At 50.4% G+C, this 23,906-nt stretch overlaps 1 protein-coding gene across 2 annotated transcripts in view; it reads left to right on the forward strand.

Moving 5' to 3' along the window:
• LAMA5 (laminin subunit alpha 5) overlaps positions 1–23,906 on the forward strand; it is a 190,149-nt gene that overhangs the window by 148,019 nt on the left and 18,224 nt on the right. For both annotated transcript variants that reach the window (XM_075901089.2, XM_075901088.2), the window contains exons 37-61: positions 276–416; positions 932–1,093; positions 1,334–1,435; positions 1,527–1,610; positions 3,009–3,239; positions 3,843–3,956; positions 4,336–4,463; positions 5,659–5,739; positions 7,200–7,414; positions 7,981–8,081; positions 10,284–10,464; positions 11,497–11,640; positions 12,573–12,724; positions 12,826–12,936; positions 14,130–14,241; positions 15,128–15,298; positions 16,643–16,839; positions 17,003–17,119; positions 17,371–17,525; positions 18,610–18,751; positions 19,232–19,334; positions 19,554–19,667; positions 20,123–20,302; positions 20,712–20,854; positions 22,960–23,145. In XM_075901089.2, the coding sequence (XP_075757204.2) occupies positions 276–416; positions 932–1,093; positions 1,334–1,435; positions 1,527–1,610; positions 3,009–3,239; positions 3,843–3,956; positions 4,336–4,463; positions 5,659–5,739; positions 7,200–7,414; positions 7,981–8,081; positions 10,284–10,464; positions 11,497–11,640; positions 12,573–12,724; positions 12,826–12,936; positions 14,130–14,241; positions 15,128–15,298; positions 16,643–16,839; positions 17,003–17,119; positions 17,371–17,525; positions 18,610–18,751; positions 19,232–19,334; positions 19,554–19,667; positions 20,123–20,302; positions 20,712–20,854; positions 22,960–23,145 (3,567 nt within the window). The remainder of the gene's footprint in view (positions 1–275; positions 417–931; positions 1,094–1,333; positions 1,436–1,526; positions 1,611–3,008; positions 3,240–3,842; positions 3,957–4,335; positions 4,464–5,658; positions 5,740–7,199; positions 7,415–7,980; positions 8,082–10,283; positions 10,465–11,496; positions 11,641–12,572; positions 12,725–12,825; positions 12,937–14,129; positions 14,242–15,127; positions 15,299–16,642; positions 16,840–17,002; positions 17,120–17,370; positions 17,526–18,609; positions 18,752–19,231; positions 19,335–19,553; positions 19,668–20,122; positions 20,303–20,711; positions 20,855–22,959; positions 23,146–23,906) is intronic.

Genomic DNA, 23,906 nt, shown 5'->3' on the forward strand with positions numbered 1-23,906 from the left:
AGCATGTGTTTCGGGGGGGCGGGGGGGGGGGTAAAGGGGAGGGAAATGGGGATGTTACATTTCAATAGTGAGCCAAGGCTAAGGCCTGCTGAGGGGTTTGCCAAGCAACCCTGTTGGCAAATTGCATAATTTGTTATTGCAAATTACAAATTTCAGCTTCATTTCAGAGCCCCTTGGTCATGATTAGCTAACCAGCCATGCTGGAGCCATCTGCAATCCCGCATGCTCCTGTAGCCGCTGTAGGGATAACTCAACACACCCTGTTTTTCTTCCAGGAAAACGTGGAGGGCGTGAGGTGTGACCAGTGCCGCCTGGGAACCTTCTCTCTGGACGCAAGCAACCCCAAGGGCTGCACCAGGTGTTTCTGCTTTGGAGCGACCGATCGCTGCCACAGTGCTGAGAAGTACCGAGTGGAGGTGAATGGAGCGCGGGGCTTTGGGGACCTCTGTGATCCTTTCCTCTCTATTCAGTGGGATTCTGTTCCTCCCGGCCCCTAGGGTTGTTTCTTTCTCATGCTCTGAACTAAGCTTGCACTTTTGTGGGGTTTGCTGGAGGATTGGTTCATACATACACATTCGGCTTCCTCCACTGAGCCTCAGGATCCTTTGCCTGGTCCTAATGCTTTACAACAGATGCCGCAGGCATCCCTATGGAGTGGGAGCAATTCTGAGGTTGCAAGTAATGTGAGGAAATCTGCTTCTCTAGAAGCCAAGGACAGGCCTGGAGCATGATTGGGGTCCCCTGGGCTCTTCTCAGCACCCTCTTTTATAGCTCGTGACCCCGGTGTCCTGGAGTAACAGTAACCAGAGTTCCAAGGACCATTCTGCAGACCCCACGTGCACGAAGGAGCACAAATGCAGAGCCCTTTCCTGCAGCGCGCTTGAGGTGTTCCCGGGAGACATGCAGCCAGCGCTCTCTTGCTCTCTCCTAGTTCTTCGACATGAGTGGGTGGGTGCTGCTGAGCGGAGACCGCCAGGAAGTGGCCACCACGCTGAGACTGGAGGAGGTGCTCATTCACGCCGATGTGAGGAACATTCCCGAGGCCTATCAGGAGCTCTACTGGCACGCGCCCAGCTCCTACCTTGGAGACCGGGTAAGAGAGAACACGCTCAGTCGCATCCCTGCCTGCTTGTCCCTCGTGCTAGGGCAATGAGGCAAACACTGTCACCTGCAGCCCTGAGCTTCCTTGAGCCTCAGCTCAGCAACCTGCTTTGTGCCGTATCCTGTCGGTCGGTGTGTATTTACTTCTGCTTTCCAGCCAGGAAGCACCATAGTGTGTCTTAGTTGTGTGATGAGAAGTGTCTTGTGCCAGTGTTGCTTGGCTCTCCCCTAGGTGTCCTCCTATGGCGGGTACCTGCAGTATGAACTGCGCTCAGACCCCAGAAGAGGTGACGTGTTCATTCCCATGGAGCCCCGCCCGGATGTCCTCCTCAAGGTACAGCCTGAGAAACCCCTGGGGCTGGGGGTCCAGGGATAAATGGTGCTTCCAGCCACTGACTCACAGGCCACCTTTGTACCTTCCCCAGGGAAACCAAATGAGCATCATGTTTCTGGAAGGCGCTTACCCTTCCCCTGGAGAGGCACACGAAGGCCGGCTGCAGCTCGTGGAGGTGAGTTGGGATGCACAGTGAACATTCCCTGGAGCATGGAAGAACAGATGGTGCTAGGCAGCAAGCCCTGAGAGCCGAACACAGTTCCTTCGTACGGCGGAGTACAGGCCTGATGGCTTTTTACTGTGTCCTAGGGATTTGGTGCATTCTGGGGCACTTGTGTTAGCAGGGCCATCCCTGGGAGAGAACAGTGTCTCTGTAGAGCTGTGTACATTAGGAGGTGTGCTGTGGGAAAGCAAGCAGAGAATAAGATGGTCTAGAAAAGAGGCTCGGGCATCGGCCTACAAGGCAAGTGTTCAATTCCCAGCTCAGCCTGAGGAGTCCTGCTGTGACCTAGGGTGAGTCACTTAATGAGCCCCGGGCCTTAGTTCCTAGTGGCAAGGTGAGGGCAAAACCCACTCGTCCTTGTGTGGTGTTCAGATGCTACAGAGACAAGAGGCCCTCTAGCCAGAAGGGAAGGTTGCACTGAGTGTGGATACTGCAGAGGGAGTAGCTTTAAATGCTGCCTATTGCTGGTCATTCTCACGCTTGACGTTTTCACGATGTTTGCACTTTCAGAGGTTTCTGTTATAAATTTCAGCTGAGACTTAGAGCCAGGTCCTGCCCGCCTTGTGGGGATGTTAAAGGAGTAAATGTTCAATCATTAGGGTGGGAGATTTTGGTTGGACATTATTTCTGAAGATTTCATCATGGTAGAATCTTTAATTAAGGATTAATCTTTGCCCAGGAGTCTCCAAGGAATTAATCGTAGAAGTTTGGCAACCCTATCTTATCCTTGTTGTCCGGTGCAATTTTGGGCCTACACGTCTGTATCCATGTTTTGAGCAGAAGATGAATTGGAAGAGTGCATGTTGGCCCTTGGGAGCACTCGTGTAAAGCGAGTTGGCAGCAGGGAGATGGACCTTATGAAAGTTCAGACCTGATGCTCCTAGGGCAGCCTTTGTTACCATAAGCATTTGCATTGACATCCTGGACCAAATGCTCCCCTCCACACATGCTGTTGTGTCATGTGGCTTCTGCCTTGCACCTGAGGGGCTGCATGTGTGTGATGTGTACTTCTCTGGAGATGGAAGGCATTGCGTGAATGGGGTGTCCTCCTGATGGTGTGAAATCCTCACTCAGGCACCTGGACGGATTTCCCCGGTACTCGCTGGGGAGGAGGCAGAGACTTGGCTGTGAATTTTCAGATCAATGACTTCCAGTGCAGGCAGGAGGAGGAGGTCTGATAGCCGCACACAAGAGAAGCATCTTTGGGATGTTGTATGGATAATTCTCCCAAGGGACAAGGAGGTCCATTGAGCTGAATGCATGATTGAAATCTCTCCAAAGGGGCAGAATCCAAAACTAAGGGCTTGCACTTACTGCCTGCTAACACCAGAGCTTCTCTCCCTTCACCAGGGTAACTTCAGACACACACAGACGCACAACCCAGTGTCCAGGGAAGAGCTGATGATGGTGCTGGCTAACCTAGAGCAGCTGCAGATCCGAGCTCTCTTCTCCCAGCTCTCCTCATCTGTTTCTCTGCGTCGGGTGATCCTAGAGACTGTGACAGAGACCAGCGTGGGCATCCGAGCCAGCAATGTGGAACTCTGCTTGTGTCCGGCCAATTACAGGGGAGATTCCTGCCAGGTAGGGGGAAGAGGCATCGTGCTCTTGCCAGGCTGATGGGGAATTGTAGGCGCTTTGCTCATAGGATGCATGTGAGAGCCAGCACTTCTCCCGCTGGCACTGCACTCGGCAGTACGGCTTAGACATGCCCCATTGTATGTTGGAATACAGGGAAGATTCCAGCTCACAAGCTTCTGGAACTAGTCCCGCTGTGTGGTCCTCACTGACCCCCGGAGTTGCACTTGCCAGAATTGTAAAAACGCCCTAAAATTGCAACAAATTGCACAATACGTTGGCTCTGCCACCTGCTATAGCCACATGCTCAGCTTTGCTGTGAGATTTGCAGTCTAGAATTTTGGGTAAAGGCAGTGGGTTCAAGAGTTCGAGCCAGCATGAGGCACATACCTGAAAGCCCTAAATAAGTATGCCTGGCTAGATGGCTCATGTTAACTGTGGGAAATCGAGATTTTAGCTAAAACATTGTGACCATTGTCCATTTTAATTTCTCTTTGCCTCCTGAAATTTTGTGGCAGTTGTTAGGGATGGTAGTTAGGCTAGTACGCTAGCTCTGCCTAAGCACATTTGAGCCATGTGTCACATCTGCATCATCTTCTCTCTTGATAGGAATGTGCACCTGGTTATTACAGGGACACCAAGGGTCTCTTCTTGGGGAAATGCGTTCCGTGTCATTGCAATGGCCACTCAGATCAGTGCCTTCCAGGGTCTGGAATATGCATCGTAAGTAGATACCGTGAGAGATAATCCGAGTACAACGTGTGCTGGTCCACACCAGCTGACTAAAAAGTTCCCTCCAATACAAAGTGATGGGATATGTGTTGGCCAAATGACTCTCTTGATTCCCAAATAGCTTCATGTGCTGTTTCAAGGGGATTTATTGTCTTTGAGTCCGGTCAGGCCGAATCGACAGGTATGGTGGGGAAGGGGAAAGGCTTTAGGCATTCAGATGTGTGATGGGGCATCAATCATCCATTCTAACCCACCCTTTTGGAAGAACACTCTCTCTTCCTTGGTTATGCCATCGTAATGCTCCAGAAAACCAGAGTGGTGAACGCTTCCCTGAAGAATACTGAATGTGTGGCCTGTCTTGTCCTTGCAGAACTGCCAGCACAACACGGAGGGAGATCACTGTGAGCGGTGCAAAGATAGTTATGTGGGCAACTCCTCCCTAGAAGGGCCACTGCGATGCACGGGATGTCCATGTCCTCTTTCAGTTGCTTCCAACAAGTAAGCAGCTTCGGTGAAGTTCCTTCTCCTTTTTTCATCCACAGAATAGGCTGGTCTCTTCCCCTCATCTCGAGTCAGTTTCTTCTGTCCTGGTTCATTCATTCCTGGTTTGGCTGCTTACCAAGAAGGACGACAGTGCTCCCCTTCTTATGAATACTGATAATACAATAGGCTATGGAAGGAGGAGAAAGACCCACAGTTCTGATGTTGCTAGTGCAGCCAGCAAGAGTGTTCCTCCTGGAGGGAACACGAGCAATTCCTACAGCTATGAAAAGAGTAAACGTCGTTTTCTATTGATCTGGCAAATGTAGTACTTAAACCAATTAAAAGTTCCGAGATTAGCATCGTTTTCCCCAGGGCAGGCTATCTTGAGATTTCAGGGTGCCATGTTTCAAGGTGATTTTTCCAGATCCATTCCTGTCTCTCTCTTGTGGGCCAGAAGTTCAGTGATAGCGTTTCACTCTTGGAAATTGGGCTGTCCTTAGCCCTTGATGCCAACCGCGTCCAACTTAACCCAAGCCCAAAGGCAGAACCACCGCCAGCTCTAGCCGGGGGCCATCAGCCAGGCCATGTGCTGGAGTCCCAACTCCTGGTCTCCAGGACAACCCTGCGCCAGCGCTTCCTACAATCCCAGCCTTAAATCCTCCTGTCGGGATGAGAGCAGGCCACCTCACTGACACTAGCCTGGGGGTACAAACCAATGAAACAACTATACGTATCCCATAGGTCACAACCCTACCCCCAACTCTTCTCTAGGGCCCCCTCTTTGCCTCGGGCCCAGCTCTAGCCTACTGGCCTCAACCCAAACCAGGGACATGTTACACCCTTAGCTGGCACCTACTGCCAGCCGCAACCCTTACCCTGCAGAGGGGACGGTCCCTTGCTAGCCCCATCCTTATGCCTGCTCTGAGGAACCATACCAGCCCCAACCCCCGCTCTGTCCTTGTACTCGTTGCCAACCCAACACAAAACCGTTCCATAGGCTGTCTCACAAAACACTACCCGTAGCCCTGCCACAGATTCAAATGCTGACAATAGCCCCTGCTCACGAGATGACCCAGCCCCATTGCCTTTTCTGTGTCCATAAACCACCACCAGCCCACACACAATCCCTACCTGAATCGTGAGCCCCCTTCGCCCTGGGGTCATTCTTCAAAGTAAAACAGCCTTGTGGATTTGCCCCATGTTATTTCAGCTTTGCCATTGGATGTGTCTACAAGGGCTCCACCCTCCAGTGTTTCTGCAAGCCAGGTTATGCCGGAGCCACATGTGAACGGTAAGGGCCACGTCCCGCTGCGTGGGGGCAGGGGGTCCTTTTCAGAAGAGAAGTTTCCACAATGATGAAAATAAAAAGAGAAGTCTCAGGAATGTGAGGAGGAAGTGATTGATTTGAGCTCAGAATCCTTTCCTCTCGTGGGCTCAGCTTCTGGTGTTTTGCAGAAGGAGCATAAAATGCCAACTTTATTGCAAGATGGCACCTCTCTAAATCCCAACACTGGATCCTCGTGGTGCCCAGGCCCAGCAGGAGTTGGGCCACTTGATTGTTTATCTGCTGACTAGCACATTTACCCAGCGTTGGTTGGGCCCTTAAGGAAGGGCTCGGGCAATGGGGTGTGGAGGGGTGCAGGAGTCAGGGTTGGGGGGCGTGAGGAGGGTCCTCTGGAATTTGTACCAGGGCTACTTGCTCTTTTCCCTCCTGTCCCTGTCAAGGAGTGAGAGCAAAGTGCACAGGTCATCTGTCCCCTGCTCTCCCCAGCCAGAGGCTACATCTACATTGCATGTATTTGTCGGCAGAGAGTATGCTAATGAAGCGCTCATTAGCATTTGTCATTCTGTCATTTGCATATTTCTGCCGATGTTTTTTGCACAAGAAGTTTTTGCACAAAAACAAGCATTGTAGACAGGTCTGTTGTGCACGAGAAACCGCCTTTTGCACAAGATCCTTATGCCTCAAAAAAGGAGATATCCAGGATCTTGTGCAAGAGGTATTTTGCGCAAAACAGACCCGTCTACAAAAACCTCTTGTGCAAAAAGCATTGGCAGAGAATATGCAAATGACAGTGCGACAAATGCTAATGAGCACTTCATTAGCATGTTCTCTGCTGGCAAAAGGCTCCAGTGTAGACATAGCCAGAGAGAGGAATGCAGCAAACTGCACTTTCCTCTTACTCCCTGATGAATGGGGAAAGCCGACAGTGGCTGGTCCCTTTCACCTGCTTAGTGATTCCATCTCTTTTCTGTAGGGTTTTATGAGACGCAATCCCATTCCAGGCACATCCCATTTTCCTGGCACAGCCAAGCCCTTTCTTTGCTTTAAGTTATCAGAGGAAGCTGCAGACTGAATTTGGAGATCTGAGCACTTAATGTTTAGGAGGAGTTCTTGAACAGACAGGCACACTCTCAAATACATAGTAAATTCTTTGTGTCCCTGTGGGCTCAGCATACAGCTGGGATGTGCCCTATCCCTGTCGCCCTTACTGGGTGTCATTTTGGCCAAGAGCAAGGACTTTGCCTTGATTACCCACCTGTAAAACAGGGTCAGTGGGCAGTGATCGTGAAGTGCTGGTGGGTGGAAGGTGCTGTGGGAGTCCAGACAATTAGGCTAGTCAATAGATGTAATTGTTCTGTAGTCAGTCAGTGGGATCTGGGGGGAGTGTGTGCATGCATCGGGGGACACAGGGGGACATGAGCATGGTTGTCACTTTAGCTGCCTCTTAACATGCAATGTTTTTAAAGGTGTGCTCCGGGTTACTATGGCAACCCCTTAGTGATTGGCAGTTTCTGCCAGCCGTGTGACTGCAGCGGGAATACGGATCCCAACATGTTGTTCAGCAACTGTGACTCTCTGACGGGCACCTGCACAGGGTGTATGCACCACACGGCTGGGCCCCGGTGCGAATTGTGCGCCCCAGGGTACCACGGAGATGCGGTGGCGGCAAAGAACTGCACAAGTAAGTATGGCACGGAGCAGAGGCCGGTTCACAAATGCATTTCAGGGGCAGCAGTGCAGATGCAGGAGCTGTGGGTAGGACCGTGGTCTCTGCATGGGTAGATTCTTACAGCGCCGATAGCCTGGCCACCTAGCTTTCAAAGGGTATGTTGCTTAAAAATAAGAGACATAAAATAACCCTCTTGAACAGGTATTTAAAAATTGCACACAGAGAGTAAAGCTGTTACACTATAGGAGCCTTGTCGGTAATAACCTGAATTGAATGATTATTTCTGTGCTTGGGTGAGTTTGCCTAGTACATTTCTGGCACGGCAGGGCGCATGGTAAAATCCAAGGCGCTGATCCAGTAAATCACTGCTCGCAGATAAAGGGCCTTAGGTGGGTAATCATGGGAATGAGGGCTGGCAGGAGCAGTCCCAGGTATGAGAGAACGAAGACGACCAATGAACTCTACCAGGAAACAGGCTTTCCCCCCAACCAACTGTTGAATCACATTAAATCCACCAGAAAGAGAAGGGGTCAGAGTACCTGGCTGGTCAGGTAAATGGGTGCCTTTCTTCCTGACAGGGTGTGACTGTTTGCCTTGCGGGACTGAGTCATGTGACCCTAGAATTGGACAATGTCTCTGTAAACCTGGAGTGACAGGTCAGCACTGCGACCGCTGTCAGGTAAAATAAACTGTTGATTCCCCGCGCGCACCATGATGGCTCCAGCACTGTACACGTGGGTGGTGCTGGGTCACCACACGCCAGCCCCACTCTTCTGGTAGCCTGCCCTCCCATTTTGAGCACAGTGCAATTCCTAGGCAGAGACAGGAGGATAATGGCTTCCCTGCCAGCAGATGGCTGCGGGGTGGGATTCTCTACTTGCTACACCCGGCAGATTCCTGACAATAAAGGCCAGTCTCTAAAGCAGGGGTCAGCAACCTTTTCAAACCAAAGAGCCAAACTACATCAAAATTCAGAACAGGCGGTTAGCAAAGAGCCGTATAAGAATGTCCATTTGCATGACGAAAATATGCACCTTAACATAATGATTAATAATAGCGTAAATGAAACCTTGTACTCACAGACTATTTAGTGGGACATCTGCTGCTGCATCTTTTCACCCATTTCTCTGAAGTTTATATCATAACTGGTCAAATCAAGCTTCATGCTCGTGTTCAGGCTGTCCTCTGTCAATCTTATGGCAGCGGGCTGGGGATGTGGGGTTGCAGGCGTCTGGGTTGGGGTGCATGAGGGACTCGGGGCAGGGGGTTCAGGTGTATGATGGGCTTAGGGCACAGGGTTCGGGTGTGGGGGGGGCAGGGGACTGGGGATGTCGGGGTGCAGGAGTTTGGAGATGGGGGTATGAGGGGCTCAAGGCAGAGGGTTCAGGTGTTTTATGGGCTCAGAGTTGGGATGTGGGGGAATACAGGAGTGTTATGACACTGTGGCCAGTTGGGGGGCTTGCTGGCCAGGCTTCATTTTCAAATAAAGTAAAATATTACGTCCAACACAAAAGGTTTCAATATTGTCTTTATGGCAGGGGTGGGGGCCACTGAGCCACAGAAAAATCAGTCAGGGACCACACGAGTGAGAAGCAAAAAAGACCCTCCAAAACCCCCCAGCCCTCACTGATGTGGTCCCCAAGTGAAACACCGCACTCTCTCCTGGTGCTCCAGCCCCATGTTGGGGGAAGGGGCAGGGAGGACTGAGGTTCAAGGCCTCAGGCCAGATTTACTCTTCTTGGGTTCCAGGGTTAGTGGATTTTGTGGGCCCCTCCTAGGTTTTGGAGTGGGACCAAAAATGAGAGGTTAAATGTGTGGGACAGGGCTACTAGTGAGTGGGATAGGGAGGGAGTACAGGATCTGGGTGGGAGGTGGGATGCAGGAGAGGGTGAGGATGTGAGATCTGGGTGGGAGATATGGTGCAGGAGCAGGCTGGGAGTAGGGTGTCTGGCCAGGGGGAGGGGGAAGGTGCAGGAGCAGAGGAGGGTGCGGAGCAGCATGGGAGCAGGGTGTCTGTCCAGGGGGAAAGGTGCAGGAACAGGCTTGGGGGTGCAGGATCTCAGCAGGGGAGGGAGTGTGTGAGGCGTTGGGGATGCAGGGACTGGGCATGAGGGGCTGGGAAGGGACACTTACTTGTTTTCGCACCGTGGCCTCCCCCCCGCTGCTGCAATGGGAGCAGCAGAGAAAGCCTCCAGGAACCGCATCCGTATGCTGCTGTTCCCCAAGCCAGTGGAGGGGGAGGGGAGCAGCAGCCCACGCAGCTGTTTCTGGCTCCTCTGCCCTGCAAGCTGGATTCAGTGGGGAGGTTCAGGGCGTTTCCCTCCTCTCCTCCACAGAGAGCTGGCGCTGGCACTCTAATCTTGCAAGAGGCAGCGAGGCTAGAGCACCAGTGCAGGCTCCCTGCTGTGGGGACAGCAAGGGGGGCTGAGCTCGAGCTTCAAAAGAGCCACATTTGGCTTGCGAGCCATAGGTTGCCGACCCCGGCTCTAACGAGCCTTGTTATGGAATGATGTGGGAGGGGAGGTAATTGCCGCTTTGATCTTAAAGGGCACTTAACCTGAGGGCGAGTTTCGGGGATCCAAATTCCCCATGTGGAGTGAGCCGGCACCCGGCAAGCTTATGGACACAGTGCTGCCTAGCGCACCTCTATCTCGGTGCTGTTGTGTAACCTTCCCGCTGGTCCAGTGTTTCTCCGCACGGTGTGTTGACTTGTGCTCTGAAGAAATGTCCCTGGGAAGGCAGTTGAGACTCTGGATCTCATTTCAGCTCAGGCCAGAGGGACCATGAAGCCGTGTGCATCTCTGGAATCGAAAGGCTCGTGTGTCCTCCCGATTGCCTGTATGTGATGGTTAGCCTGCTAATTGCCTGCCTCTTTCCCTAGGACGGCTACTACGGCTACAGTGGCTGCTCTGGCTGTCGAAAGTGCGACTGTGACGCTGGCTCCGTAGGGACGAGCTGCCACGCTGAGACTGGTCAGTGTAGCTGCCGGCCTGGGGTGAGTGGTCTCCAATGCCAGCAGTGTGCGCCAGGCTACTGGGGACTCGGCGAGGGTGGCTGCACAAGTGAGTTTCTTTGCTACGGGTAAATCCTGTAGGATGGGGCGGGGGGGGGGCTGTTGACCCACAGAAAAATCAGCCAGGGGCTGCACACAAGTGAGAAACAAAAACAACCCCTCACTGATGTGGCCTCAGACTGAGGAGAAAGACCCTCCCCCTGTTCCCCTCCCACACCAGAGCCTAGGGAGGCCCAGCCTAGTAGACTTTGTGCACTTTAGTCCTGCAGTGGGCTGTGGGGGCTGCTGAAGCGTCAGTGCGGGCTCCTCAATGCTGCGGGGGGTGGGGGAGCTTAGCCTCGTGGGCCGGATCCAGACAAGCCCCCTGCTGTAGGAGATTAGCTGGACATCTCTGCGCTGCTTGCCAGTGGTGCCGAAGGGCTGGGTTAGATGCTTAGCATGAATCCAGTCCCTTTTCACCCAGGTATGGGATTGTTTCCGTTTACAGCACCTCTGTCATGCTACATTACTAGAGACCCACCCCCTCCCCGTTCCATCATAATCCCATGAAGACTTTTAATGGGTATCTGTAATTTAGGTCATAATCATACAGGCCAAGTATGCCCACGTGTGGCCTGGGATACCTAGCAAAGGACCTGGATTAACAAAATGTGAGGCTGCAAAAGTTCCCGTGCCCTTTCCAGCCCTGCGGTTTGCACCTGCAGTTACCACAGTTAGATGAGCAAAGCAGTTAATAAGTGCTCAAGTTACTAAATAAAATCATTGCTTGTGCAGGAAACCAGCCGGCCCACGGAAACGCCCAGCGGTTCCCTATGCAAACTGGTATTTTTAAAACAAACCATGGCTCTGATGTTTTTCTGTCCATTAAGCTTCAATAGTCAAAGGGGAGGATAGACTGACCTAATCTTGCCTTCCATTAAAAAGCGTGAACGCAGTTGCAGCCGTTGTTTCTTGTTCATTTGGTGATTCTTTTCTGTGGTGGTTTTGCTCTGAGACAGGGACTCCTGTGTTCCCTCTCTCGGGGGGGGGGGGGCGCTCAATCAGGACAAACCTCCCTCAGCTGCCTCCTTTTCATTGGCAGAGTGTCAGTGCAAGGGGGGCTCCTGTGACCCCCGCACTGGGGAGTGCACCTGCTCCAATGGCCTGACGGGGAAGCAATGTGACACCTGTATAGAGAAGTACGAGATCCCTGTATCAAGTGGACCAGACAGTGTGAGATGTGAAGGTTAGTAGCATCACCCCCCACCCCCCTTTTTTATTGTAAGAGAGAGGGGTTAGCTGCAAAATGGGATGGCGGGGGGAGGTTAGGATGGTTTCACTGAAAATTTTTACACAAATGAGAAACGTTTCATTTTCATTAACATTATTTTGGTTTTAGTGGAAATTCAAAAAAACCTGAAAACTTTTTGGCCAAAACAAAGCAAAAAAAATTGGCCATAACCCAAAATGTATTGATTTGGAAGTGATGCAATGCATCATGGGAGTTGTAGTTCAGCTGTTTTGTGTGGCCATTCCTCTCTATAGGCTGAGCTGCCTGGTAAGACTACATCTTCTTTCAGTCGCCACAGGTTTCCCTTTTGGAGAGTGGAGAAGATGCATCATGGGAGTTTCCTAACCATGATGCATTGTGGGAGATGTAGTCTGGCCAGTCCTTTCAAGAAAGTAATTTCTAAGGCAAATCCTTGTCGTCAGTCAGCTCTCCCCAGCACGGTGGACCCTGGCAGTAATTAGATCAATGATGAGGTTGGCCAAAAACCAAGGGTTTTGGCTCGTGTCCTTTGTAGCCCAGGACAGCCTAATAATGTGGGGTTGGCTCTGATCTAATCAATCAGCAGTAATTTCCTCAGAGTTAAGTGAGGTATGCTGGTAGGAAGTGTTGAGAGACCAAGAGCGGGCCCAACTGAGTTGCACCCCTTGTTGCACCCCGAAAAGCACTTGGAACTCCTGATCCTTTGTGCGAAGGGATCAAAAGGTGACCGTGGACCCCAAGTTAACACCCTCTCAGAAGGGAATCCAGTTCGGAAGACACGTGGTCCTCCTTTTGGATTAAAAAAAACCCATTCTTACTATGGTCATAAGGGGGAACTGGAAGTGGACGGGTACTGAATAGCTGGTGTCGCATCACAGCCATTTACTCACCGCCCTTACTCTTGGCAGTCTGTGACAGCTGTGTGCTGCTTCTGCTGGAAGACCTCCAGAAGATCGAGGCCTCTTTCCCTGTCATCAGGAACCAGCTGATTAACCTAAACGCCAGCTCCATCGCTTGGGCCCGACTGCATGGCTTGAACAGCTCTATGAAAAACATCACTGTATGTGGAGGGTTCAGTGTGTTCTCCCTGCTGGTTTAGTCCCTGCTTGGGACTCTGCTCCAATTGCCTGATTTCCACCCTTACCTCTCTCTCTCTTTCAGAACCACTTGCGTGAGTACCAGAGATCCATAAACAGGGTCAAGGAAAAGGCAGATGAGCTGGCAGATGAGAACATGGACCTCACTCAAGATTTGAATGCACTGCAGCACAAGGCAGGGAGTTCCCTAACCTCTCCCTCTGGTCCCTCCCTCCTCCTCTCCTGACCAGCAGCACCCGTTGCTAATTCAGTTCTGGGTCACCCACCATGCACTCAGCTAATGAACCTAATCCTGATCTTTAACACTCCTGTTCATCCAGTCGGGTTCCTTTCTCTGTGCCGAAACAGCCTCTTGTGTGCTGGTTAAAGAGGCTTTTAGAACCGGGCAAATGTCCAGTCATCCCAACAACCATGACGTTCTTGTGTAGTGTTTAAACCCTACTCTTCAGAGGGCAAAGACTGGTATTAACCTGCTATATTCTGCATATCTCTCACCCTTTCAAAGCCACAAGGTCCTCTTTGCAAAAGCCTTACCTAGGAAATGGAAACGTACAAGGGCTTTTGTTTTTAAAGAAACACTGTAAAGTGAGTTGGGGCCACTTACCGACTTTTTGTTACTTTTCAAGCAGCTCTAACCATAGCCAGTTAAAATAAATAAAATATTTTAAAAGGAAGCAGATGGAGAGGGATCAAAAGAGAACTGGATCTAGGATTTACCCACGTTCCAGCAGAAAGCGGTTCTGACCCTGTTGGTGAATTATTTGTCTGCTTATGTTCTAAGAGTACCAAGTGGCCTCAATGAGAGATTATGGTCTCATTATGCTAGGTCCTGTACTTATTTGCAATGAAAAAGGTCATCTCTGCCCCAAAGAGCTTACAGACTATACCAGTTTCAGGGCCTGATTTTCAAACAGGTGCATGAAATGTGTATTCATCTCATCCACAAATGGTGTGTGTATAGTTAATGACCTGTGTGCATTTTTATGCATCCACACACGCTTTTTCAGAATCTCCAAGTTTATACAGCTTCTTCATTCTCCTGATTTAATTTGTAGGCTGTGTTGTCAGAGGATCATAGTGTTAGACAGGAAAGATTTTTGTCCACTATGAACTTAAGGGTTTTTCAGCAGCTACGGCCACTCTCATTATGAACAGAATTTGTCACTAACTTCTGTGCACACATGAAGATAAATCATAGCAGAGAATAGTACACGTGCATATCTCTGCAGAAAACCTGACTTTTTCAGCTCAACCTAAAAGCTTCCTGAAGCCCAAACTTCTATACCACCTGGATTTGTCTTTCCCAGCGTTATGGCTCATGTTGTATCTAACCAAATGCTTCAGCTAAACCAACGATTTGTTTTGTAGGCAACAATGACTCACAGAAAAGCAAACCATCTTCAGGAGCAGACGAAAGAGACCTACCAGAGGGCAGAAGACCTGCCAACAACTATCCAAAACATCCTGAATAGCATTGCAGGTAAAAACCACATCTTCACTTCCCAGAAGATCAATGCAGCGGAGATCAATCTTCCAGAGTTTGATTTAGCAGGTCTAGTAAAGGCCCTCTAAATCAAAGGCTTAGAGTGTCCCTATCGACGCCATAACTTCTCCTCACAAGGAGTAAGATAAATTAGCTTCTTCCATTGACCTCCTGCTATGAGGATGGCGCTGGAGTTTGGCTTAAGATATGTTGAGTCCAGCTACACTTTTTACATAGCTGGAATTGCATATCTTAAGCCAACCAATGTGGACCTGGCCTAAGTGACAAGGGATAAGTGTAATTGCTTTGTTGATTTTTCTCCTACCTCAAGAGTCCACGCTCTCGCTGTTACAAGTTGCTTAGAGAGCTGTGTTGCCTTTGATGGTATCTGTGGAGATTCCTGTAGACTGTGCTAGGCTGGGGGGTTTGTGGCAGAGAATTCTATGGCCAGTGAATTCCAGCTCTTAGGATAAGTACACTTAAATTGTGAGAAGTAGGGGTCATCTGAAGTGCTTTTCTCAAAAGTGATTGAGCAACACAGAATCTTCCTCACCTACACTGGCTGAAGTCTGCCCCGGTAAATCTAGAGGAGAAGGCAGACTACCAGATGGATGCTTTGGGAAATGGTGCAGTGTAGTGGTTACAGCAGGGGTCTAGAAACTTGGTTCTGAATTCCAGATGTGTCCACCACCTCCACCGCTGCTTGACTTGGGGCAAGTCACTCCGCTGTCAAAGTGCATTGGGACGCTAACACAACCCAGGCGCCGTTTTGTCCGAGTGGGAGCTTTTCACAGTGCTGAGGGGGAGATGGCTTTTGTAGCTGAGTAGGGGGAGACCATATGCTCAGCTAAGGGATAACAATGGGGCCTGGCTTTCCCTACAGACTTGGTGCGCCAGATGGAAAAGCTGGGAACTGCAGACCTCAGCACAGCCTCCTCTGAGGAGTTCTGGCAGAAGATGGCCGAGGTGGAAAAGATGCTGAAGGAGATGAGGGAACGGGATTTCCTCAGCCAGAAAGGGGTGGCAGATCGTGAGCACGAGAAGGCGCAGAACTGTGAGTCTAGTTCAGCAGACGCAGGGGATGTGAAATGCCAAGGGGCAGACAGTGACTTTCCAAAACTCTGCCAGCTTGAGGGCAATGCAGCAAACACTGTGTGTAACATTGTTATCCCATTGTGGTCACTAACATTTGGAGAGTTAAGCTATTAAACTGATTATGCCCATCTAACTTTCATGGGCCAGGAGTTTCCAGTATTCACCTCATCAGCAGTCCAGCTATGAAGGGATGGTAATTGACGGGCCCATTATATTCTCTTGTGCAAGTTGCAAAGATGTTGGTAAATGGCAGGGATTTTTAACTTCAGTCCCAACCAACGTTCTCTCTAATCTTTTCCATCCCTTTGCAAAATATTTTTTGAGGCGTGTGTGACTGTGCACCACCAATAGTAATAACAAAACTTAGCTGTGGGCACTGTGCGAATCAGCTGGGTGGCATTTGAATTTCTCCTGAGCAACCATGCAAGCACATAGCTTGCAGGGAACACTGGTCCAACAGAATTTAACTCCTCTATACACGCAAGTTCATGGACGTATCAGGAGACTTAATATTTATTTAATTTATTTTAATGTAAAGGTTCTGTATGACAACAGAACAGTGACTACGCTTAGAAATGTAGTTAATGTTCTAAAAACGTATATAGTCTCTCACCCACCCATACATGCTTATGTCTTGTGTTCAGTCATTGAGTAAGTTGTCCCAAATGGTGACACAGACTTGTCATTCCCAGCTCAGATGGACATGGCATTTGTGATTTCCCCATGGACTCTCCATTGCAATGTGCCACTCCGTCCAAACAATAGCCTGTAAGAATCCAGGGGCCAAATCCTCCCCACTGGCATCCCTGGAGTTACTCTGCATGTGCACAGGTGGAACTGTGAGAAGGGATTTCAGGTAGCAAATGGATCTTTAATCTAGCAGAAAACATCATAAGATCAGATGGCTGGAAGCTAGAACTAGATAAATCCAGATGAGGTGCAGATTTTTAACAGGATTGGTAATTAACCATGGGAACAATTTACCTACGGAGGTGGTGGATTCTCCATCACTAAATGCTTTGTATCAGGTGGGGATGCCATTGTCTTTTTAAAAGATTTGCTGTAACTCAAACAGAAATAACAGGCTTGATATAAAACTTACTGGGTGCGATTCTTTGTCTTGCGTAATACAGGAGGTCAGACTATTTGGTGATGATGGTCCCATTCTAGCCTTAAAATCTGTGATTTGAGACCAGAATTGGGCTCTGAAACTTTCAAGCAGTTTCCACTGTGTCCTCAGAAAGAACTTATAAAAGTTGGGGAAACAGAGTTTCCAGGAAAGCTCCTTGTGCTCTGTCATTAGTGCTTCATCGTGTGAAGAGCGAGCTATCCAGCAAGTGGGCATCCAACCAAGACCTGGTCAAGAGCATCACAGACCTCCTGGATAAATATAGCTCAGAGCTGATGGATCTCCGAGATGCTCTCAATGAGGCTGTGAACAAAACCAGGCAGGCAGAGGACTTGAACAGCCTGAATCGGAACAACCTTGAGGAGAGCCAGGTACTCAGGGGTTTTATGTGTGTATAGGAATTGAAAGGAGCTGACCCCATTGGGTAAACTTGCATGGCTTTGACAACAGCTAAGGAATGTCTGGGACAATCTAGGATGTGCCTAGTAGTAGATTCTGTGGCTCCTAATGAACACTTTGCATCTGTGTTTCAAGCGAAAGAGTAAGGAGCTGCAGAAGCAGTACGGGGTGGTGCAGGACACACTGCGGATGGCTGAAGACTCCTTGGCCCAGGTCTCTGATCTTCTACAGGCAATAGAAAATGCAAAGGAGGTGAGCGATGAGAAAGCCCAGGAGGTGTGTGAGATGGGCTGGAGAGCACTGCTGGTAGCAAGGGGAACAATTGCAGGGGGGTGGAGAAGGGTGTTGGTCAGCGGTGGTGTTGGCACTAGCAGTGGGACGGTTAGAGGGAGAACAGGGGTGTGGTTGAAGGGTGTGGTGCTGGCAATGTGTGTCTGTGCCTCCTGGGCGCTTGTCCTGCTGCAGCAATGAGCAGTGGCAAGGTTGGCGAATGTCTCCTGCAGGAGTACGAGAAGCTAGCCGCCCTGCTGGATGGAGCCAGGTACCCCCTGACAGAGCAGGTGAAGAAGTTTTCTCCAGCCAGCAGTAAGATCCCAGTGGTCGAAGCAGCAGAAGAGCATGCTAAGCTTCTGGACGAACTCGCTCGGAACCTTTCCAGGTAACATTACCCTGGCCTGGTTGGGCCCGGAGCGCTCGTGGTCTGTCCCACTCCTCATTCCGGCCTATATCAAGGGCGCTGAGCCGTCCGTGGGTAACTCCACTGACTCAGCTCTACATCCTACTCTCCTGCACATTTGCTAGTGAGACTCCAGCCACTTGTGCAGGCAAGAGGCGATATTTGGTCGATGGCCTCTCCAGGGCACTCGGAGGGGTCTAAAGTTTGTTGAAGTTCCTGCTTTGAAATTCATCCTGGGATGATGGTATGTGTAAGAATTGATATGGAACCTGTAGCCCAGCAAACCAGTGTGTGATGGAGAAAACATCTAGGTAAGGGCACCACTGAAACCCGTAGCCGACGGGCACAGAGCATGGCGGTGCTCCCCATTAATTGGATGAATTTGGGCCTAGAACATGTCATGTCTTCAGGATGTGCTCAGCTGACCTCTGAGACACAATCGATGTCCAAATGCTGCTTGTCATTCATTAGTTCTGCTGTTTTTTTGGTTCTCCATCTCTTCCACTCTGCGCTAGGGATGTTAAAAAAGTGGGTAATTGTACAGTGGCTGCAAATCTCCATGGTTACACGCACCTGCACTGTGTACAGAGTCAGCAGTGCAAAGTGGCAGCCAACAGCTCAGGTGCGGAGCGGAAGCCTGTGTGTAACCATTAATGGTAACTGATAATCCCAGGTTTATCAGTTAACCATTTAGATGTTTCTGCTTATAAATCCCTACTCTGCACAGTGAATTGGTGAGATCCTTCTCCCCTTCCTACTCCTCAAACTGTTTCCTGCCATGGACAAGGGCTTCTCTCAGAGCTGGGTGCCAGCACTACCGGGGATTCCCATCAGACTGAGCACTGCAGATCTCTGGACCCAGGAGTGGGCCGGGTGGGAGCTGGAAGTCTTGGAGCCCAGGATGGGAAGTAGAAGCCAATGGTTCAGGCTGAGTTCGTGCTGCTGTGAGGACCCCAGAAAGCAGGAGGTCTCAAAGTGGGGATCCCAAGACTGTTGCCTGGGTCTGGCCCTTGGGGCTCTGCTGCATTTCTGGCCGTATACTTTATTTATTTATCTTCAAATGCAGCATCATCCAGGGTGCAAACAAGGATGGGTTTATCCAGCGAGCGATCAATGCCTCCAACGCATATGCCAGTATCATCAAGGCTGTAAAGGATGCAGAGAGGGCAGCCATGGATGCTGATGAGGCAGCCAGCGAATCTTTGAGAGTACGTGACTTCCCTTCTGAGCCCCACAAATCCTTGCAAAATTTTGGCTCCAGTAAGCTTGCCCTGTGCTATTTGCTTCCCTGGCCACACTGCAGCTCTTCATGCTGACCCACGACACTCTAGTCACCCCCTTTGGTCTGCAACCCCAGTGCTTTGCACACACAAACGGGCTTAGCCTGCCCTCACCGCTGTGAGACAGCTGCTACTAGCTCCATCTTACCAGATAGAGAAACTGAGGCAATGGGAGGTGACTGTATCTGGGATCTTAGAATTTTCTCTGTCACCTTCCTCGGCAACACGGTCTCCTGAAGGCAGTGCAGGTGCTTTCTGACCACCACCAGCTCTTTGGCTAGTGTTTAACCTGTACTGAGATTCGGGAGTGGGGACTTGAAGTCCTCTTCCGGTCTTAGGGCTCAGGTGGTGAACTGCTTGGTGCCAGGCCCGGGGCAGTTTGTGAGGGGGTGTCCTGTGTGCTTGTAGAGCGTCTTGTCAGAAGATCTTGGTGCCATATCTAAAGAGCTGAAGAAGAACAGCAGTGCCCTGGAGCAAGCTGTGAAGAGGGAGCAGAGGAAACTCAATGGGGGTAAGAGGGAAAAGCAATGAACAGATGTTCTAGGGAAAATCTTCTGTTTGGGACAGTAGAGAGCCGTGTGTGTGTGTGTGTGTGTGTGTGTGTGTGTGTGTGTGTGGCACGTAGGGGACTTGTATATTGGCTGTAGGTGGAAGTAACTGTGTGTGATGCGCTTTGGAGGGGAGAGAGACACGTGCAAACACCTAATGTTACATTTTCATGTAATTCCAGCTATTAAACAGACACTGCAGACAGCCAAGGGCAAGCTGGCCGATCTCCGAGAGAAGAAGGAGCAGCTCCTGAACCAGCTGCGAGCTGTGCAGAACATGCTGGACGAGGACCAAGGTTTGTCTGTAGGCAGTGTCTTCTAGACAAGAGTCTCTATGCCACAAGGGAAAAGCTTCTCTATAGTACCTTTGACACACAAGACAGTCCCTGCTCCTGGTAGGTACGTAGGGTTTTTTTGCCCATCCAGTGACCTTGTGGGGCTATACCTGACCCCCTAGGTTGGATACATTTTACTTCATTTTCTGGGCTGAAGGTATAAGCTGCTTCCACTTCCTGGGCGTGAGGAATCTTGTCAGGGGCCTGTTTTTATTGGTGACTTTTCATGCTTTTGAAATTTTGCCGAGTGTGCGCAGGAGTCGTCGACTCATGCGTGTCTGTTGTTGCAGAACGTCGGGCGCCCCGGGCGCTAAGCGGGTGCAGAAACACGGTGCTGACTCCAGTCAGAAGCGAGTTGCTCCGCTCTGCCTCCTAGCTTATGCTGAGTTTGAGACTTGTCTCCTTTCCTCTCCAAGATAACACCACGGCAATTATCCAGAATGCCAAGGCTGCCGCTGCAGCAGCCAACGACACGGTGGCCAAGGTGGAAGATACTTTGAGCTCCATGAAGAAGAACCTGGAGGAGTGGAAAAAACAGTACGGAGGCCTTAAAAATGAAGAGTTAAACCAGGCAGTTCAAGACGCCAAGAAGTCTGGTAGGCGGAGATGGGGGTTAGCTGTGGAAGATGTGCAGGGAATGCAGGCCAGGGAGGCTGCTGTTGTCATGAAGCTCCTCACTGTGCTATCTAAGTGCTGCTCTGTAGCTTCCTGCTGACAAGTTTAAAGGGAGGCTGTTGTGTGTCCTCCTCTGGCTTCCTCTCTGCAAAGCCCAGCTCATCTGCTGGGGATGTTCTGCCAAAGTGCTGGACGGCACTTCAGTTGTATTTTTAAAAGGGCTCGTGCTGTCTGCAAGTCCTGCCGAGAGGTCGGGCCCATCAGCCGCTGCTTCGTTCCCTGTGACTGCTGCTGTGTCGCTTTCTTTGGTTGGGGCCCTGGTAGCTGAGTGTCGGATCCCTTTCCACCCCGCTGACCGTTCTCCCCATTGCCTCTCTGAAACGCCCCCAGTGTCGCACCTGGAAAGCACCATTCCGCTGCTGCTGGAGAAGTTGAGTGGCCTGGAGAACAGGAGGAATAAGAACTCCACGGTGTCCGAGAACATCCTGCGCATCCGCCAGCTGATCACGCAGGCCAGAAACGCTGCTAGCAAGGTAGGGGCTTGGGGGAGAGGGCTGTGTAGGTGAGAGTACTGGTGTGTGACGCTTCTCAAGTAGGGATGTGAATGAGTAGGCAAGCCTAGGCTTATTGGTTAATCTTGACTACTCTCATCCCCCCTGTATCAGAGGCAACAAGTGGGGGGCAGGCAGAAGCTGGTGGTGGGGGGAGCTGGCTTAACAGCTGGTTCCCCCTAGCACCAGCTCTGCAGTTCCGCCTGCCCACCCTGTAGCCTGTCCGCGTGGAGCTTGGACCCACCGTTACAGGGGTTGCTGCCACCCCACAGCGCTGCCTCTATCACTGGGCGACAGGCAGCCAGTCTGCAAGGGGAGCTGGTTTTTAAACTGGCTCCCCTTGTGGACCAGCTCTTGCCTGGCAGCAGCGCAGGGTAGCAGGGGGCTCCCCGAGAGTGGGGCCAGATTGCACTGGCTGCTGGCCCTGCCTCCGGGAACTATACAATATAGAGGTTGGGGGGAGGGGAAAGCAGGCTACATGGGGGAGCAGTGCATTCTAGGAAGACATTTTACATCATTATATTTCAAACAAAGGTTCCATAGGTGTTAATGGCTTAAGATAAGAAAGAAAAAGATTCTTTTAACAGAAATTTTTTGGATATCTAAAACTCTGAACTTAATGATTTTTTTTTCAATCTGGTATTACTAATTAACACATGGTAAATTGTATTGCATTAAGGCCAGATCTTTGCTATGTGGTAGAGTCCTGGCTCTTAGGAGTCAGAAGTAGCAAGTGCTAGGTGTGATACTAGTTTTGTAGGATGAAACCTGATTCACAATCTCTTTGAAGTATGCATCCGTCTACAAATCCTGAATCCATGTGTTAATTTGTTGTGGGGCTTCTACTCTTCCTCCAAGTGGAAGAAAGCTAATTCTTTGTACAGAACCTTTGTAGTCATTAAGGGTACCTCACAGCAACTAGACACAGGTGTCTTGTTTCCATATTTTTCTTCCACACATATGGACTGCTTAAAGTGTGTGTGTGTGTGTGTGTGTGTGTGTATTTGTATTGGTGGTACACATCCAAACATTACCTCATTATTGATGTTGCACATAAAAAATGTCAACCTCCCCAAAAGAAAATTCAACTCTCCCAAGGATACAAAATGTTAAAAGTAACACTAGTTGATCATACACTTTTACCTCTCTCCTGGCTCCTCCAAACATGCAGCAGGCCCCATGAGCCATTTATGAATCTCCCCTCGGAGCTTCCGTCAAAGTACTTTGTCATGGTTAAATCTCAGCTTTCTAAGTTCATTTGAGCAGATGTTTTGAGGCAAAGCATTTGTTTGCTTGTTTTTGTTTGCTTGCTTGTTTGTTTTTGGCCACACAAGGTACATTCAGGTCAACTGAAACACCTTGCACACTTTTGTCAAATTCACTGATCTAGTTCTGGGCAAAAAGAACTAAACAAAACAATCCTCAAAAAATCCACCGGTTTCATTTTGACGTTGTAGAAAGAAAACGTCAGGTTTTTAATCTGGTATTTGCATCAATTTTATTTACAAATCATTTGAAAGGATTTTTTTTACGTTCTCATCTAAGTGCAGTTTGGGGTTTTTTTACCTTTTTGGTTCAGCTAAAAATGTAACTGTTTTCTTAGTTTTGGGTCAACTCAGTGTGACTTTTTTCTTGATCTGTTCTACAAGTGAGTGAGAAAGTCACTTCCGCTCTGCATCTCAGGGCATGTCTGCAGTGCAAGAAAAGACCGGCGGCTGGCCAGGGCTTGGGCTGGGTGGAGGCTGTAAAACTGCAGGGTAGATGCTTGGGCTGGAGCCCAACTTCTGAGACCCCACTAGGAAGAAGGGTCTCAAACCTGAGGCTCCACCAGGAACCGGAACATTGAGGCTGCGATTTCTGAGGCCCGCAAGCCCAAGTCGGCTGACCTGGGCTCTCAGACGTGGTGTCACAGGTTTTTTATTGCAGTGCAGACAGACCCTAACTGACCTGGGCTCCGAGACGTGGTGCGGCAGGTTTTTTATTGCAGAGCAGACAGACCCTAACTGCAACTCTGCCTGAGCTGGTAGCAAATGCTGTCCCCATTAAAAAGGAGTCGGTCAGCTTGGCTTTGATTTCTCTGCTTCCAGGTGAAGGTACCGGTGAAGTTCAATGGCACCTCGGGCGTCCAGGTCCGCACTCCCAGTGACCTGCAGGATTTGTCGGCCTACACCTCCCTCAAGTTCTACATCCAGAACTCGGACCCCAAGCCCAGGCAGCGGCGTCAGGATGGGGCCAACGCTGGGCAGTTCGTATTGTACCTGGGCCCTAAGGAGGTAAGCGCTGCCCATGTGAGCACAGGAGAGGGAACCCAGCAGAAGGCTGCGCTTGGGCTGGGTGAGCCAGCAGGGGATCAAGCGTGAACCTGGCCAGGGAGGTTTCATGTCGGTGCTGAGCTCTGGATGGGATGGGGATGTCTGAGTGGTTTTAGAGGCTGCATTCAGCCATTGAACATCTAAGCCAGTGGCTTCCAGTCACCCAGTTTCTCCCTGCTGCTAGTAAAGGTTTCAGGCATCAATAGCGGGCGCGGGGTGTCCGTTGGTACTGCCAGACATTATTGTATTCATATCGAGAGGAGACAAAACCCTCCTCTGGGCAGAGCGCAGGGCTGCCGTGGTCCCTCTCACAAAGGCCCTGGGAGAGTGTGATAGGACATAGCGATCACATGGGCCTGGGCCAGCTGCTGTTAATTTACAGGTGAGCCACAGGGCTGTGTGAAAAGGTAGCTGAGCTTCCAGCCCATGCTCATTCCCACCACTAGGTGCACACGCCTTGCTTTGATCCTAGCCCTCGCAGGGGCACTTCTCGCGGCCACGCAGGTGCTGGGCTCTGCATGCCCTGGAGCGTTCCGTGTTTGAAGGACAGACGTGTCTGGCTTGTATGCCGTGGGGCCCTTTGGTGGGAGCGAAGCACTTTGCACTCAGCCGTAAAAATCCAGCAGCCTGAGAGCTGGCTGTCCTCAAGGGCCTCGCTATAAACTCCCTCAGCCATTCCCCTTTTCAGACGGGCTCACTGCACACCCGTTGAATGGTTTGTT

The sequence above is a fragment of the Pelodiscus sinensis genome, chromosome 17 (genome assembly GCF_052426305.1).
Source record: "Pelodiscus sinensis isolate ZL-2025 chromosome 17, ASM5242630v1, whole genome shotgun sequence".
Lineage (NCBI taxonomy): Eukaryota > Metazoa > Chordata > Testudines > Trionychidae > Pelodiscus > Pelodiscus sinensis.